The following is an 18,211-nucleotide window of genomic DNA, read 5'->3' on the forward strand; positions in this document are numbered from 1 at the left end:
GAAAGGAAAAGAATTACAGGACCTAAAACACATCCTAGTCTCACCTATTTCAAACTTCCAGTGGAACTACCCGGCAAAGACACAGTTTATCAGGAAAACCTCCAGGCCTGTAGTTACCCCCCCCCCCCAATCTAGAAGACAGGCTCCTCAGGCTAGGCCTTCTCAGTCTTCCAGCCAAAGGCCTCCTTTTCCTGATAGAGCAGGTAGTGTCTACCTGTCAAAATTTCAGCCCATACCCCTATCTCCCTGTGTGGTCACTGATTACCTCAGACAAATGGGTTCTGTCCATCATACAGAACAGTTACTTCATGTCCTGGATCACCCCCCCCCCCATCAAGACTGAGTATACCACAACCTCCTCCTAGTCAACTACCCCTCCTCCATCAGGTGTTGCAAACCGTGCTACTACAAGGTACCATAGAACCAGTACCTACACAGTCAAAAAGAAAAGGATTGTACTCCAGAATCTTTTTGGTACCCAGAAAGGAAGGACCATGGAGACCGATTCTAGACCTCTCGTGCCTCAACCCCTTCCTAAAAGTTCCTACTTTCAGGATGCTCACCCTACCTACTGTCTTTCCACTCATCCTTCCTCGGGGTTTCATGGCAACCTTAGACATAAAGGATGCTTACCTTCACATACCTATAAAGCCCGCCTTCAGGAAATACCCGACATTTCTGGCAGGCTCATCTCACTTTCAGTTATGTGCCTTGCCCTTTGGGCTTTCTACTGCCCCCAGGATATTTACAAAATGTCTGGCTCCAGTCTTCACCTACTGCAGGGAAAAGTGGATCCAGTTATTCCCTTACCTAAGCAACCTCCTAATTCAGGCAGAAGGCAAGGAAACTCTTCTCCGTCACTCCCAGGACCTTCTGGTACTCCTACAGTCTCTAGGGTTCATGATCATCTTCCCAAAATCCCACCTAAATCCTGCACAGGATATTGTCTTCCTGGGTTGCAGGATCAGGACAGACCTCATGAAGGCTTTCCTACTAGCAGAAAAGGTGGTATCCCTCTCACACCACCTTCTTGCTACCCTACAATCAATAGAACTGACTGCAAGACAATTTCTGAGACTTCTAGGTTACATGGCAGCTACCATTCCCATGTTGCCCCTAGCAAGGATGCACATGAGGAAACTTCAGCGGTACCTCCAGTCGATGTGGACCCAGCACAACACTCCCACCCTCTAGAGTTCAGGATGGCTTGCTCCCCTGCTTACATCAGGAACTGAGATGGTGGGTGGCTCAGCTAGCCCAGAACCCAGGACTCCCTCTGCAAACACCCTCTCCCTCCCGGACCATGCACACAGATGCCTCTGATCTGGGCTTGGGAACAACTCTTAGAAAAAGGAAAGTACAAGGTTTGTGGATAGATGGATAGAAATAAGGTCACATAAACATCAGAGAAATGAGAGCCATCCTCCTTGCTCTACAGGCCTTCCAGCCTTACTTAAAGTAGGGGCCTCTAAAGATATTCACAGACAGCACCACAGTCCTGTGGTATCTCAACAAGCAGGGAGGGACCAAGTCCTACCTTCTGTACAGACTAGCTCTGCTGGCATGGGAACTGGCTACCTCTCAGGGGGTCTCCCTTCAGGCAGCCTACATTTCTTCCCTGCTCAACTCCCAGGCAGAACTATGTCAAACAACCACAAATGGATGCTGCAAAGAGATGTTTTCCTGAATATGGTCCACAGGTGGGGTATTTCACAAATAGACATGTTCTCCTCCTCCATAAACAGGCAGCTTCCTGGCTACTGCACCAGGACAGCAGACCTCAAGGCATTAGCAACAGATGCCTTCTCGATAACCTGGAAGGGAAAAATCCCTGTATGCACCCCCCCCTTCCCATTGATACAAAGGATCCTGCTGAAAATTCATCAGGACTCACCCAAAATCTTGTTGGTGACTCCCTACTGGCCAAGACAGCACTAGTTCCCCCTTCTTCATCTGTCCAAGGGCAATCACCACAAGTTAACCCCCTGAATGGACCTGCTCCTATAGCACAGCAGGACTCTGATACACCCACAGTGGCAATCCATGCACCTCACCCTATGGCTGATAGGATTCTGATCCCCTTCAGACACCTATATAACATGCTCACTCTCCTGCAGGAGGCCAGGAAACCCAACACAAGGAAATCCTGTCTCTAAATAGAAAAGGTTTTCTATCTGGTGTTACAAAGACAGTTGGACCCACTGGAAAGCGATATGCCTCTCATCCTGTCGTACCTGTGTGAACTCATGCAGACAAGGTTGTCTTGCACGTCTTTGAAGGCACACCTGTCTCCTATCTCTGCTTGCCTTCCTCTGGATCCACCCCTTGCATCCAGACTCCCCTCCAAAAGTTTCCTCAAAACTGTCTCCCCCTCCCTGGGACCTGAACTATGTTCTAGAAAAAACTCACTCTTGTCCCTTTTGAGCCAGCAGACAAGGCCTCCTTAAAATTTTGCACATGAAAAACTGTATTGCTGGTAGCTCTGACTTCTGCCAGAAGGAGTTTCAGAATTGCAAGCTCTTATGGCTACACCATCCTTCTAATCCTCCACCTGGGCAGGGTGACCCTCAGGACAAACTCGTCTTCATTCCCAAAGTAGTGAATGACCTAACCTTGAACCAGCCCATCCACCTCTCCACCTTCTTCCCAAACACAGAGGAGGATAGTGAGAGAGTGCTGCATTCCCTAGATGTCCACAGACAACTTGGGTTTTATCTACATAAAACCAAACCCTTTAGGAAATCAGACCCGCTGTTTGTCTCCTTCCACCCCACAGCTTTGGGGAAAGCTGTGAGCAAACGAACCTTTTCGGCCTGGATCTCCCAGGCTATTTTTCTGCTACCTACACCATGGCAAGACCTTGCAGGGCAATGTCAAGGCCCACTCCACCAAAGCAATAGCCTCTTCTGGAGCCTTCTTTAAATGGCTAGACTCCAACGCCATACTTGAGGCAGCCACTTGGTCCTCAGTACACACTTTCACCAAACACTGCAAACTGGACTATATCTCCAGAGCCATGGTGGGGTTTGCCAGGGCTATCCTACACGGATTCCTGGAAACTTCATCTAGGCCACCTCCCAATCCTAAGTGAGCTTTGGCAGTCACCCACAAATAGAATACTGCAACATTGCAATAGAAGGACATAGAAAAGTTGTGTAAAATCTTACCATAACCATAGATGTTCTTCTCTTCCATGTTGCAGTATTCCTTCCCGCCCACTTGTTTGACTACACTTGCTCTCCTGGGCGATACTGGACAGGCTATGCCCTTATAAGACTGGCTGTGACTGGGGCATTTACTATGTTCTGAGGACTGGTGTGTGGAGACGTCACTTTTATGGTCCACATTTCTGCAGCCACGTCAGACATCTGACACACCAAGAGGGACTGAAAATCTCTTTGGAAACCTGGCCGGATGAACTGGAGAAGGAAGAAGGGTAGGTAAACCCACAAGTAGAATACTGCAACATTGGAATAGAAGGACAGCAGACTGAGTTTAGTGGTAGGCACACTAGTAGGCAAAGAAGCCAACACATTGACTGAGGCATGAGTTATAGAAGAAAACTAGGCATAGTAGTAGTCTAGCATAACCTGCATATAGCATTGGAAAATACAGCTGTGAATATATGTACCACAGCAGTAGATGATGGAGTATGATTATTGTTGCAGCAGTATTTATGACATACAGGAATTACTTGCAGACCACATCCACTTGACTGTCCAGACTCCCAGAGCTCCACATGTGCCATGGTGTAGATTGGCCCCCTCATACTGCCAGGATGCAAATCAGTATGTGGCACCTTCTGAATCAGATGCAGTGGGTAGTTTAAGAACAAACCAGCCTGATGGTTCACATGCATAAACAAATAGCACAGTAAAAAGATTTTTAGAATATACATCAAAAGTAAAGACCCATAAAGTAAGGTCTATATCAAAAACTTGCTGAAGGTACCAAAAAATGCCATCAGGAAAACAAAGGCACCTCACAAACTTAGACATACAGAAGAAGCCAAGAATAGTTACAGTCTTCTTTACTTGTGTCAAGAAATAACACCCAACAGTCCTCTGAACTTATTCAAAAGTGGCACCGCCTACTGAGATCCTGGAGATATTGCAAAATATTAGCTAACAAAGTTTGCGCGAATTTCATCCCAGACAACTCTGCAAAATCTGCATATTCCAAAGGATCTCAAATTCCTTATCATAAAAGAATATTTGCTAAAGGTACTTTCTGAAAATAAGGCATCCTCCACAAAACCTGATAACATACCAGGCTGCCCGTTGAATAGCACTAAACCTGCTGTTCAACTTGAGCTTAGCTACTAGCTTTGTCTGTGAGGTATGGAGCATAGCATTTAAGATGCCCTTTTCATAAGGGCAGCCCTACCATGGATCCTGGAAACTACAGACCCATTAGCCTGACAAGCGTCATCTACAAGGCCATGGAAAAAATCATAACTGGCTTGATGAGCTACATATTTAGAATCTCACAAGACTTGACCCCTAGCCATTTGACTTTAAGGGTAGATACTGTCTAATGAGTCTTGTAAACTACTTTGAAGGAAAAAAGTAAGTCATGGACATCATTCATTTTGTCTATGCAGCATATCGTGCTCTCTCTAAAGCATTTTGTACAATACCACTTGCTGACTAACATAACTATCTAATGTGTTCCATATTGATCCCTGTGTAGTTAAGAGGCTAGCAAATTAGGGCTGAATGACAGTCTACACAGTGAGAGTGGCAGGTGCATCCTTAGAACATGAAGGTACCCTCTGTGATCATACTAGAACCTCTACTGTTTGGGGTGAATTTCTCTGATCTCCTTATAAAAAATGGGGATCTGTGATTAAACAAGACTGTGGATGACTGGGGGTCATTCTCATATCCCCTTTTGACATGCAGAATCTACAACTTCAGCTTGCAGATATTACTACCGGTACACAGAAAATGTGCTAAAAACTAAATGCTAAAATAAAAAAAAATGCAATATTGTCACATTTGGTAAACAATCCCTCAGTTCAGCTTCTAGTATAGACAACAATTCACTCAAAAATAAAGATGCGAGAGACCTTGGAACACAGGTAGATCATTTCCCCTCCTTTGATAGTCATTGCTGCAAGAATGGGTAGGAAATCCTGTCTGTCACTGCTGATTACAAAGGGATTCTCCTCTAGATTCAAAGAAGTTCTTGCCATCTATATTCTGTACTGATAAGGCCCATCATGGAAAGCAGTGCCCCTTTTGGGGATGTATCCTACTTGATATATTAGGCAGTTGGAAAGAGATCAGAGGTTCCTAAAAAAAAAAAAAAATTCACAGGCCTAAAGTAGGACAGGCTGGAGGCTCCGTTCCTGTATTCACTGTTCTTATAGGTTCTGTAGGAGCGATCTGTACCTTGCTTTTTGAGTTATTAAGGATCTAGCACTAGAAACCGTCTTGTATATCCACAAGTCAAATCGTTCAGTGGACACTAGGCCCAGAGATCTGGACTTGCTTCAGCAAATAAATTATGGTGGAGAGGCAGATTTGTCACTTAATGGCTACCTTTTCAGCAGAACAAACCTCCACATTAGATCAAGCAGTGTGCCACACTATCTTCATTTGAAAAGGAGTTGGGTAATTGGACTTGTATTGACAAATTCACTGACATGTAAACAGAGCTTTTCTTTGATCGTCACTGAGACTGAGCAGTTTCCAGTTGGGACCCTGCTGTAGAGTATTGATATTAAATAAATGAATGGATGAATGAATGAATGTATTTAACAGTGAATTGCTGACTGTTTTCTCTATGCCTGATTGACTTCTGTGTATCTCATTAGGTTTGTCGTAGTTTGTGGTGATGGTGAATACATTATCTACACAGCCATGGCTTTGAGAAACAAGAGTTTTGGTTCAGCACAGGAGTTTGTGTGGGCACATGATTCATCTGAGTAAGTAACGTTACTTTGCAAATTAAAATTCCTCCGAAAATTTTTTTTTCTTCTGTTTGAGTAGTTTAACTTTGCAATTTTTATAACACACACAAAACACACGACTTCAGCTAAGTAAGCAGCTTTGAACTGCAAACCCTCTTCTATGTGTTCACTTTACTTGCAAGTTATATTTTGTAAGGGGGGTTAAGTTTGTTCATACGCTATCCTGTGTGATATTTTTTTCAGTTACTTAATGTCTCGAGGCTTTATTTGTTAGAAGTTTAACAGCACTGTAGCAGAACTGATTTGCTATAGTTCTGGTAGTTTACTATTGCTGAAGTCCTAAGTATTTCTTGGTCTTACTGGATAGTATTAAATCCATTGAAGACATCAGTGTGAATAATTTGGAAGTAGAAGGAAAAAGGAAGTGAGAATACGTCAAGAGGTTTATTACACAGATGATTGTACTTTGTCTTTTTGCCTGCATCTTGCATAGAGGTCCCCTGTAAATCTGCATATCTGATATCAACATGGTAACAGGCTGATGTTCTTCATGTTTCACTGTTGCATTCATCGCATTTGGGTTATCCCTGCCAGGGTAGCCCTCAGTCGGCCTGAATACCAGAGGCTTAGTATTTCTGTCGGTTGCTGTCGCTCCAGGACTGACGTCGGGTCATCAGTGGTATAAAATAAGGCAACTGACACCATTACATCAGTCTTTCTTGCCGAGGAGCTTGAAGCAGAAGCAGCGTGTATGAGTGCCGGTCGGCCGCTACCTGAGTTTTCCATTTCTGAATTAAAGTTGAAGTTTTCTATAGCTAAGTACCCCGTTGGGGATCCCTTTTTCTTGCTCTAACCGATGTCAGAAAAAGTTAACAATTGTCTCGCCTGTGGAAAGCAAATACCACACCGAGACTTTCATTCTTACTGTGTCACTTGCTTAGGCCCAGACCACGACATCCCCTGCTGTTGCTTTTGTACTTTGTTCAACGCCAGAACTATACGTCGTCGGGCCCTTATTGTAGCTAGATATTTTCACTCTCAGTCCTCGAATTCCGATATGGCTTCCGTAAGCCATTTGACAGCAGATCTTCCGAAAAAACATAAGGATAAAGACAGAGACAGACCGCACAGGTCCAAAACTGCCGATGACTGTTCAGTTAAGTTAGTCATCAATTCTCTGGTCCTCAGTGAGGTGCTTTTGCAGCCCTTGATGCCCGCTTCTGTGGATTTGCAGGCTGCTACCTAGACCCTTTCTGAGTCCAGTATGCCATGAGGCACGTCATCGACTAAAGATCCTGTGGATGTCTCTACCTTGGATGGGTCTGGAGCTGCTGAGCAAGCACCAGCTTCTGAGGAAGTACTTTGCACTACCGATTCTCGACACAGACCAACAATTTCTTTCGCACCTACCGTTCTTTCGAAAATACTGAGTTTCTAAGGCCCAGAGTACGAACCACACCCAAAAAAATGATGACCCAAGCTCAGGCACCTGCTTCCTTGCCTCAGTCTCAAATGCTTAAAATGACGGAAGACCTTATAATGCTTATCAGGAGAAGGCAAACTACCCCTTCCAAAAGAAAAAGAGATTTGTCCCCAGTAGTTCTGATGAGGCTGATGCATCTGAATATGAAGATATGTAACCCCTTTCTGCTTATGAGGATTCTGATGCAGAGGAATCCATTCCTTCAGCCTCTCCACCCAAAGATTTTTCCTTTGGAGAAACTCTACATACCTTAAGGGAGCATTTCCAATGGGAATGTCAGGACTAACCTCAGTCAAAAAAGAGACTCAGGGAATCCTTAGATCTTCCACAGCACAGACTTCTGGCCATTCCTCCTGTCCTGGATGTTGTGGATGATTTTATGGAATCCAGTTTGATCCCCTCCTGCTCCTAGAAAACCTAACAGGTAATATAGAGTCCCTGACTCTCTCAAATTTCTTTTCAAAAGTCCTACTGCTGACCCTGAGGTTATCTCTCAAGGACATAAAGGAATTAAAGCAACTTCTGGTAAGAATCCCACCCCCTCAGATAGGGATTTCTCAGCATTAGACAGATGGGGTAAAAATGTGTACACCTCTGCTACTCTTTCTATTAGAGCACTAAATTGTCAGTTCCATATGCTGAAATATCAGCAACATACCATGGAACTCCTCAAACAAAAAATATCTTCTTTTCCTGCTTGTGTAGAAAATAGAGTTACAAGAGTTAATGCATTCTGCAAGTCAAGTAACTAAGCACGCCGTACAGTGTGGTTTTGATGCCCTAGAAGCATCTTGCAGGGCGGCAGTCATTGGTTCTGTCCTTAAAAGGCATGCTTGGCTTAAGGAAGAGCCCTTGCCAGACAATGTCAAATCCAAGTTATTGGCCGCACCCTTGCACAAAGACAACTTATTTGGCACCAAGGCAGAAGAGGTCTTAAAAAAAATGAAAGAAAAAGCTAAATCTATGCAGACAGTTAAAGACTTCTTGCAGGTCCAGCCACCAAGGTTCAGTAGTCATTGCCCCTCCAAGCACTAGTCCTTTCCTGCACCCTCCAGGTCAGCTCAGCCCAGACCATGGGGAAGCAGGCCCCCCAGGCAACAGCCCCAGGGAATGCAGAGATCTAAGCAATGGAATTCCTCCTCTTCAAAAGTGGGGAGTACTAAGCCACCCCCTCATGGTAAGAACTCTCAATGACTTTACACTTCCACCCCTTACCTCTGCCCACCTGCTTGTGCCCCTAGGAGGAAAACTCTCCTTCCACGCAAGCACCTGGGCCACCATTACCAATGACCGCTGGGTCCTCAACATAGTGTCCCAGGGATACAAATTTTACTTCCACACTCTATCAACCCCAAAAGGGTTCCCAGATCTTCCCCCAAACCAGTGGGCAGACACCAAAAAGCAAGTCCTTTTACTGCTCTCTATGAAGGCAATAGAGTATGTTCCGGCAGAACATTTAGGCCAAGGTTTCTACTCCAGACTCTTCCTGGTACCCAGAAAAGAGGGCACATGGCACCCCATCCTCTATCTATCCATTCTAAACACCTTTTTGGTGATACCAAAATTCAAAATGCTCACCCTCCAACAACTCCTACCTATGCTCTCCAAGGATGCTTGGTTGGCCACACTAGACCTAAAAGAGGCCTACCTACACATCCCTATCAGGGAATCATGCAAGAAATGCCTATGTTTCAGGCAGGATCACTGCACTTTCAGTTCTCTACGCTTCACTTTGGCTTATCCACTGCTCCCAGAGTTTTCACAAAATGTCTGGCTCCTGCCATTGCTTTTTGCAGACAAATATTCAAATTTACCCATGCTTAGACGACTGGCTGATTCAGGCAGACAGTCAGGAAAAGCTGCTAAAGCACCTGACCTTTGTAAAGGACCTTCTGACCTCCCTGGAGTATACTATAAATGAAAAGAAATCCAAACTAGTACCCACACAAAAAACTGTATTCCTGGAAGCAAGCCTGGACGCAGCATCCCAGATGGCATTCCTTACACCAGAAAAACAAACCTGCCTGACAGCCTACTTCTCTCAACTAGCCACCAGACCCCAGTTATCGTCAAGAAAAATCCAGCAAGCTCTGGGGTTCATGGCAGCTTGCATTCTACTCATTCCATATGCCAGACTGCATATGCGGAAACTACAGTGGTACCTAAAAAGCCTTTGGTGTCAGCACTCCCAAGACCTGGAAACTCATATACTGGACGGCAGGTGCATTCAGGGCCATTGGAGCTCAAATCAAATAAATCTGCACATCAGTCAAAAAGAGATGTTAGCTGTTCAGCACGCTCTGACAGCCTTCAGACCCCTACTCTCCCAGGGGCCTCTACTGATCAAAACAGACACCACTGCTGTGATGTGGTATATTAACAAGCAGGGAGGGACTCAGTTGTACCGTCTGTGCAGGCTCGCCATGACCTTTTGGCACACTGCCTCAGCCATGCAACTACACCTGTTAGCACAGTTCCTGCCAGGCTGTCTAAACTCTCTGGCAGACAACTTAAGCAGAAATCTTCTGGACCCACACGAGTGGCAGCTAGACCAAAGAACATTCACCCTTGTAACCCAGAAATGGGGCACCTCGAAGGTCGACCTCTTTGCCTCCCACTCCAACCATCAGCTCAGCAAATTCTGCACCAGGGAACCTCGCAGCAAGGCCTGAAAAGTGGATGCTCTATCCTTCCAGTGGGTCAACCTCTTGTTCTATGCATTTCCCCCTCTACCACTCATTTCAAGGGTACTGCTCAAAATAAGGGAGGGAAAACCGAGGACAATCCTGATTGCCCCAGACTGGCCATGCCAGCACTGGTACCCATTGCTGTGCAACCTGTCACCCCTGCCACCATGGCATCTTCTTCAGATCCCAACACTTCTGACCCAGAGGAATGGAGAATTCATGCATCTCCAATTGTAGTCCCTCAACCTAGCAGCCTGGCTTATTCCCCGACCACTTCACAAGCTGCCAGTCTAAGCAAACAAGTTCTAGATGTGATACGTGAGGCCAGACACCCTAGCACTAGTCTTATGCTGACAAGTGGAAAAGGTTTTGTACCTGGATCCAGGCTAAGGGAGCTGGAACGGCACAGCCCTCCCTACCTCTCATCCTGGACTTACCTGGCTGACCCACTACACTGGGGTCTATCCTTCTGTTCTATTAAAAGTCATGGCTCTGCCATCTCTGCCCATTTCAGCACAGAGCCACCTCTTTTCTCCCACCCTCTCATCAAACAGTTCCTAAGAGGGGCTAACAACTTGAGGCCACTCAGAAGAGCACCTTCCCCAGCTTGGGACCTAAATTTTGTGTTGGAGAAGCTCACTCTTGCCCCCCTTTGAACCAGCAGCTTCAGCATAGTTAAACTTTTTCTCATGGAAGACTGCCTTGCTTCTGGCCATCACTTCAGCTAGAAGAGTATCCGAGCTACAAGCACTTATGGCTGTAGAGCCCTTCATCATTTTCCATGCTGACAGGGTCTCCCTCAGGAATAACCCATCCTTCATGCCAAAAGTGGTGTCCAGTGTGGCCCTCAACCAATCCATTCATTTACCCACCTTTTTCCCTAACCCGCAAAACAAGGGGGAGGGAATCTGCACTCTCTAGATGTGCACAGACAGCTCAGATTCTAACTAGACAGGACTAAATCATTTAGAAATACTGATCAATTATTAGTCAGCTTTGCTGCAGGAGCAGAGGGCAAGACCATATCCAAACAAGCCATTTCCAAATGGGTAGCACACAGTATCCATTTCTGCTACAAGCAGCACAGGAAACCTCCCCCCAAGGGGGTCAGGACACATTCTACCAGAGCAACCTCCACCTCTGCAGCTTTCCTCAGAGGGGTCCCCAGCAGGGACATCCTGGAAGCTGCAACATGGACATTTGTTCATACCTTCACCAAGCATTGCCACCCGCCTATCTTCTCCAAATCCAGGGCAGGCTTTGCCACTGCAGTCTTGCAGGGCATCCTAGCCAGCCCCAGTCTTCTTGACTGCCTCCACCCTTTTCTTCAGCTTTGGGAATCAACCCAAATGTGATGACTGCAACAGTGAAACACGAAGAATATAGTACAGTTGTGTACACTTACCATAAATGTAGATGTTAGTGTATTCACTGTTGCAGCCCTGGTTTCCTTCCCTCCATCTCCCTTGTCTCTCTCTCTCTCTCTCTCAATTTCTCACTCTTCCCTCTCTGTGCCTCTCTCTCTCTCTCTCTCTCTCTCTCTCTCTCCTTACAAGGAATTTTTGGTATTTACTTTCTACTGGTGGTCTTCCACCATAACCTAGCTCCCTCTTGGGGGCTCTTGACAGGGCAAGAAAAACTGATATAATGGCGTCGGCTGCCTTATTTTATACCACTGACGACCTGACATCAGTCCTGGAGTGACAGCAACCGACACAGAAATACTAAGCCTCTGGTATTCGGGCTGACTGAGGGCTACCCTGGCAGGGATAACCCAAATGTGATGACTGCAATAGTGAATACACTCGAATGTCTGCATTTGTGGTAAGTGTGCACAACTGTACTTTGCCTTGAATCTGATATGTCTGTAGTACTTGATTCATGTAGATGCCAACAGCCATTCTTTGGCAATAAGATGATATTTATTTATGTCTTACCTGGACATAATGGAATAATTCAAGAAGTATATCTGAGCCACTGTCCTGGTTCGAAAAACATGATGCAGCGTTTCTTTGCCTTATTTGGTACACCACCTCAGTCTTAGTATTCAATGCCCCATTCAGCTTCCTGTTAAGCAGGGAAAACTGTTCTAAACTGTTTTAAACTCCCATGAAGTGGGTGGAGGCAAGAACAGGGTTTCCTGTTATGGTGCCATTTTGACAGCAATGGAAGCCTTTTTTTTTCTCTTTCCATACCTGCAGTCTTGTCCCATGTACTGGCTTGCATTGAAATCTGTTCAAGACCTTTTTGTCTCAGGTTGATCTGCCATTACATTTATCCAGCTTTTTGAGGCACGGCTTGATCTAGTTTTAACCAAGTGCTTTAGCCCTGTTTAGAAGGCCTGCCCTTCTCCATGGGACAAGTGAGTGGGCAAAGTGCCACTCATTTCAACCACTTCCATCTGACCCCTTTGGGACTGGATATGCTAGCCGAACCCAAGTTACCAGTATTATGGACAGGGCTCCATCTTTGTGCTCCAAAAACAAATTGAGTGTATAGAATATTCAGGTAAAAAGTGCACAGCTCAAAGCTGAATACTAAGTAAAGGAGTGAGCACAAACTTGCAAAACGTAAAAACAAACTTTGGAAAAACAGAAAAAAATGCTCAGCAGTCAGGACAGTCACAAAGCCTTAACGCGATTTTATTATAGACAAAAATTAAATAGCGTTTTCGCTACTGGAACAATGTAGCTTCTTCAGAGGCTAAAAACACAGTAAAAGGGCGCCAACTACATTTTATACTGTAGCCGGCCTCATTCAATTCAGCTGTAATACGTAAAAAACATCACTTCCTTAAAGTCCAACCATTATTTCTTTAAAAACATTCAATGACAATATATATGTGTGTATATATGTAGTATGCCTACTACCCCTAAAACTAGCTGACAATAAGTACAATAGACAATACAATTAAAATATGTGAATAAAATTATATATGTATATATGGTGTACATTGTAAAACTGCTTCACTTTAAATAAACAGTCAAAATGGCATCAGTTTAAACCACCACATATAGATAGTCAACGTAAAAAAGACCTATATTTTAACACAGGGGCTATGTTGCAGCTCTCATTTAAGCCTGGCAAATTAAAGGCATCTAATTTGAGTTGCCATTGTAATTCCAAAATCTCTAATAAAAGAGAAATAGGTCCTCCCCTGACTGACTTTTGTTTGCAATCAATACCCATGAATACAAAATTGTGCCCAGGGTTTGATGTCACATGCTTTGCAAGTGCATTTTCATTTTTATTGTTCCTAATGGCATATGTGTGCTGGTATATGCGCTCTCTGAATTTCCTATCAGTTTTTCCGACATAAAATGCCGGACAACATACACAGAGGGCAACATATATAATAGATTTGGTGTCACAAGTTATTCTGTAGTTAATCGAAAATTTTTTACTACCTATACTAAATGAATTACCAGTCCGCAGAATATGGCACCAATTACATGATCCACAAGTAAAACACCCCTTTGTTCTCTGGAGGGCCTGACCAGGTGAAGTTGATTGTAATAATTCCTTTAAATTATTACCTCTCCTAAACGTGACCTTTGGTTTAGTGCCAAGTTTCTCAACCAAAAATGAATTAGTGGTGATAAAATACCAATTCTTGTCAATGATCTCTGTTATTTCTTTTGAGTTCAAGTTGAAAACAGTTGAGAAAGACAAAGTGAAGTCAATTCTGGGTTGCTCAACCACACGAACAGGACTAAGTCTTATGCCTATCTCATCAATGGACTGGCATCGGTCCCCCAAATTTATAGTTTTTCTGTCAATTATTAAAGGACAAATAGTCCCATTCCGTCTTTTGTTAATAACTTCTAAGGTTAGTTCTTCAATGACTGAGAATGGGTAGCCCCTATTTAAGAAGAATTCAGTAAGGACAATACATTCTTTTTCAAATTCTTTGAAATCACTACACATACGCCCTGCCCTAACCAGTTGTCCTTTAATAATGGCTTTTTTTAACTTAAATGGGTGGGCACTTGTGTAGTGCAAAAATGAGTTGATATAAGTGTCTTTGCGATAAATGGATGAAATGAACCTAAGGTTACCTATATCCTTTTTAAGTTTGACATCCAGGTATTCTATCTCACTAGTGTCAAATTTAAAAGTGAACCTAAGGAATGTAGTAGTGTTGTTAAAATAATTAATCAGCAACTGTGCCTCTTCTTCGTTGCCCTTAAATAGAATAAAAATGTCATCAAGAAATCTTGTGTAATGACAAATTCTATCTTTCCATATTGGATGATTCAGGACAAACTCTCTCTCCCAGCGTGCCATAAACAGGTTGGCTACAATGGCTCCGCATGGAGAGCCCATTGCTACACCTTGCTTCTGGATGTAATAGTCATTTCCAAAAACAAAGAAGTTTGAAGACAGAACTATGTCTAAAAGTTCTGTAACATTATTAATCTCATCTCTTGGGGCTTTTAATTCCAGTAACAACAACTCCAACCACTCAATGGCCTCCGAGTGTGGAATTGAGGTATATAAGTCGACTACGTCGACTGTCAAAAAGTTGTAAGCGTTGTCAAAACCAATATTATTAATACTAGTGAGAAAGCTCCAAGAGTCCTTGCAAATGCTTGGAATACATTCCAAGTATTCACTTAACAGAGAATCTATGTATTTTGCTGATGGGTAAGTGATGGAGGATCTCCCATCAATCAAGGCCCTCATAGGCGGATCCCCAAGATTCTTATGAATCTTGGGAATACCGAACATCACGGGCGTCCTAGGTTGAGAGATGTTGATATATTCATAGGTATCAAGGTCTATTCTTCCTTCAATAAAGAGGTCCCTATAATACCCCTTAATCCTGTGGTTATTAATATTCATTTCATTGATGGATGAATTAGAATAGGCAGATGTATCCAAAACCAAAGACATTTTTTCATTGTACAGGCTATTTTCAAAAACAACCAGGCCCCCACCTTTATCGGGTTTCATGACCCTGACAGAAAATTCTTTAAGTTGGTTTAAGGCCTGTAACTGTTCCTTTGAGATGTTAAATGTACTTTTCCTAGCCCCTTTAATTTTGTCTAAATGTCTGATGTCCAATTCGCAGGCATTTTCAAAAATACGCAAGCCCACGTGTAAAGGGGGATTAAAAGTGCTTGGAAGCTTTAAACCATGTCTATCTTCATTACTGGAGTTGTTAAATAATAGCTTTAAATTAAGCTTCCTAACAAAGCACTTAAGATCAATAAGAACTTTAACAACATCAAAATATTTGGAAGGAACAAAATTGTTACCTAAAGAAAGTAGCTCTACTAACTCTGGTTCTAGAGTGAGTGATGAAAAATTGTAAATGGTGAAATCCCCTTTTCTATTCTTAACAATAGCTGGGGAATTAGGAACCACCAAGGGTACCATGTCGGCCATTAGTTCTTCCATTTCTTGTTCTTCTTCCTGTTGTCTTGGTTGGGCCCTTTCCCTAAAAAATGCTGGTTGTCATTTTTAGCATTGTTCGGTAAATTAGTACCATTCGTGGACTGAGTAACAGGTCCCCCTGCTTTATTTTTGTTCCTATTACTCCTCCTTACAACATTCCAGCTACCTGTAGTGTCTGTGGAATTTGTCTTGTTTGAATGCTCATTAGTAAACCCTTGGGCTTCATCATCCTCAGGTGTAAGAATGTCCTCATGAATTTCTAAATTCCTTAATTTAGGGTAAGCTGTATCAGATGAATAAACCTGTCTATCTCTAAACAACTTCCTTGTTTTTTGATTTTTTAGCTTTCCCATATAGTTATCAATACTGGCAAAAATGCGTTCATAGTCAAACTTGAACTTTTTAAAATTTACATACATTCTAATGTCATCATCAATTTGATTAATTTCCGCACTCAAGATATCAATATGTGCAGAATAATATTTGACAATAAGTTCCAAAAGATCAAGTCCTTGTTTCTGGAACATCGCCTTTAAATCAGAGAGAAAAGCGTTGTCCATAATTAAACCTGAGGGTGTAAAATTGTTCCTTAAACCCTTGGGTATCATATTCTCAGATATACATTGTTTAAAGTAAGCCACTTCCAGTTGAAGCTTACGAATTTTTAAAGTTTTAGTATCCAAAATTTTAAGTTTCGCTGTAATGTCAAAATTATCTCCCTTAGAGTGCCCTGTTAGCTGCACCGGCGGTTCATCATTTAATGGTTGCAGAAAAGAAAAAAAGTCACCTGTATTCTTTAACCAGTCCACGGCTGATGTAACGCCAATAAGTGCCCCTCCATGCTCTACTCGATTAGTGACAGATGATTCTTCTAAGGGAAAACCGGTGGTATCATTAGTGGAAACCCGTTGGGACCTTTGCTTTTGTCCCGGCGGTATAGAATCCTCAAGAGAATTTCCACAAAGGCGATCCTGTGTTTGCGTCATGGTGTACGCAGGTTTCGTTGTAGTCCGTAGGTTCTGTGCTGCTGGCTTACTCGCAAAACTACTTTCAGACCCCTTTTCAATGGCAGCAACTGCTCCACGGTTATCCGTAAAGTCAGATCTAGATACTCCACGGCTGTCAGGAAATGCAGGTACAATCATTCCGCTGCCTTTTTCAATGTTGGTGAGCCTGGAATTGAAGACATCAAGTCTCTGCGAAATGCTCACCAGTAAGGAAGCAATATCTGTGTTTTCGGGAGGGCTAGTCCCGAATAGATTAGGACTGGGTGGACTGACTAAGCACTCAGAAGCCATCACAAACTTGCAAAACGTAAAAACAAACTTTGGAAAAACGGAAAAAATGCTCAGCAGTCAGGACAGTCACAAAGCCTTAACGCGATTTTATTATAGACAAAAATTAAATAGCGTTTTCGCTACTGGAACAATGTAGCTTCTTCAGAGGCTAAAAACACAGTAAAAGGGCGCCAACTACATTAAAGTAAAGGAGTGAGAGAAGTTATAGTAGTTGAAAGTCAGCAAAGATAACATTATGGAATAAAACCATGAGAGAAGATCACAGTTACATATTGTTACTGCTAAACAAATGTCTTTCTCCAAAAATCTAGAATTTGAAAAAAATTCTAGTATGTTTGCCTGTTTCAGATATGTTGATGCCCTTTGAGTCAGTGAGTCATTATTTCGGTGTGTGACATTTATAAGGGAAGAGGAATGTATATCAAGATAGAACATATTGAAGTGGAGAGCTTAGTAAGAGAGGATGACTAAAAGACTGTGCTGCTGTAACATGACATAATGTCAGCAGTGAAGCATCAACAGACAGCATTTAAAAGAAGCCATTAAAAGAAAGTGGACCTTAGTTGAATCAGGAATATATAAAATAAATCAGAAATACCAGGAAAGAAAAATGCAACAAAAAAAATGTTTTTTTGCAGAAGGAAGCCTGCTGTACTATCAAAATCTTTTTATATACAAACCCCATTTTCACACAGCAGTAATGAAAAGGCAGACAACCTCCACACTTGAGGGAAAAAAAAATAAAATAAATAAATATATATTGCACTGCAATAAAGGCAAACTTGAACCAAAAGGAAAAATAAGATGTGCACCAGTTAAGGGCTATACCCTAGCAAGTTTGTGACCTGCAGTTATCAGCATGCAAATAATCGCACAAAAACCTTCTTTGTCTTGTGTTATTTATAGACAGTTTGCCCATTTCAAGGGGTTAACAGTGTCAGCAGGTTATGTTGGATGTCTCTATTGTCATTTGAGTTCAGCATCTTCTCCTGTGTTATATACAGGGTTCTTGAGACCTGTTAGAACAGAACTTGGCATGTTAGCATCCTGGACCTGAAAGCTACTGTTTACAGCCTTCAGGCTATTTTTGTTACTATTAAGGGATGCTCAGCTGTTGAAATTTTTCAAAATGTCTGTCGTGGCAAGGGAGTGCCAGGTTATACTACCTTTTCAGGAAAGGGATGGTGTGAGTAGTTCAACATTTGAGGAGTAGCAGACACCTGGGTGAACTTTATCTGCCATCTGCGGAAGGGGAGAGTTTTCTTAATTTTTTTAGATTTGTAAGTTATGTAAACATTTCTTTACTGTCTAATTATAATGTAGTTCATATATTTCCTCCTGAATCTCTCAAACTTATATCACTAACTGCTGGAATACTGCACAGGATAATTCTAGGAATTGAATGCTTTAATTTATACATGTATTT

The 18,211-nt window shown here is 42.9% G+C and overlaps 1 protein-coding gene across 4 annotated transcripts in view; it reads left to right on the top strand.

The window, feature by feature from the left end:
* Positions 1 to 18,211, top strand: part of COPB2 (COPI coat complex subunit beta 2) — a 1,357,654-nt gene that overhangs the window by 297,491 nt on the left and 1,041,952 nt on the right. For all 4 annotated transcript variants that reach the window (XM_044070023.1, XM_044070026.1, XM_044070024.1 and 1 more), the window contains exon 10: positions 5,822 to 5,932. In XM_044070023.1, coding sequence (XP_043925958.1) covers positions 5,822 to 5,932 — 111 coding nt within the window. The remainder of the gene's footprint in view (positions 1 to 5,821; positions 5,933 to 18,211) is intronic.

Source organism: Protopterus annectens, chromosome 4.part1 (genome assembly GCF_019279795.1).
Source record: "Protopterus annectens isolate FY-2018-M chromosome 4.part1, PAN1.0, whole genome shotgun sequence".
In the NCBI taxonomy this organism is placed as follows: Eukaryota; Metazoa; Chordata; order Ceratodontiformes; family Protopteridae; genus Protopterus; species Protopterus annectens.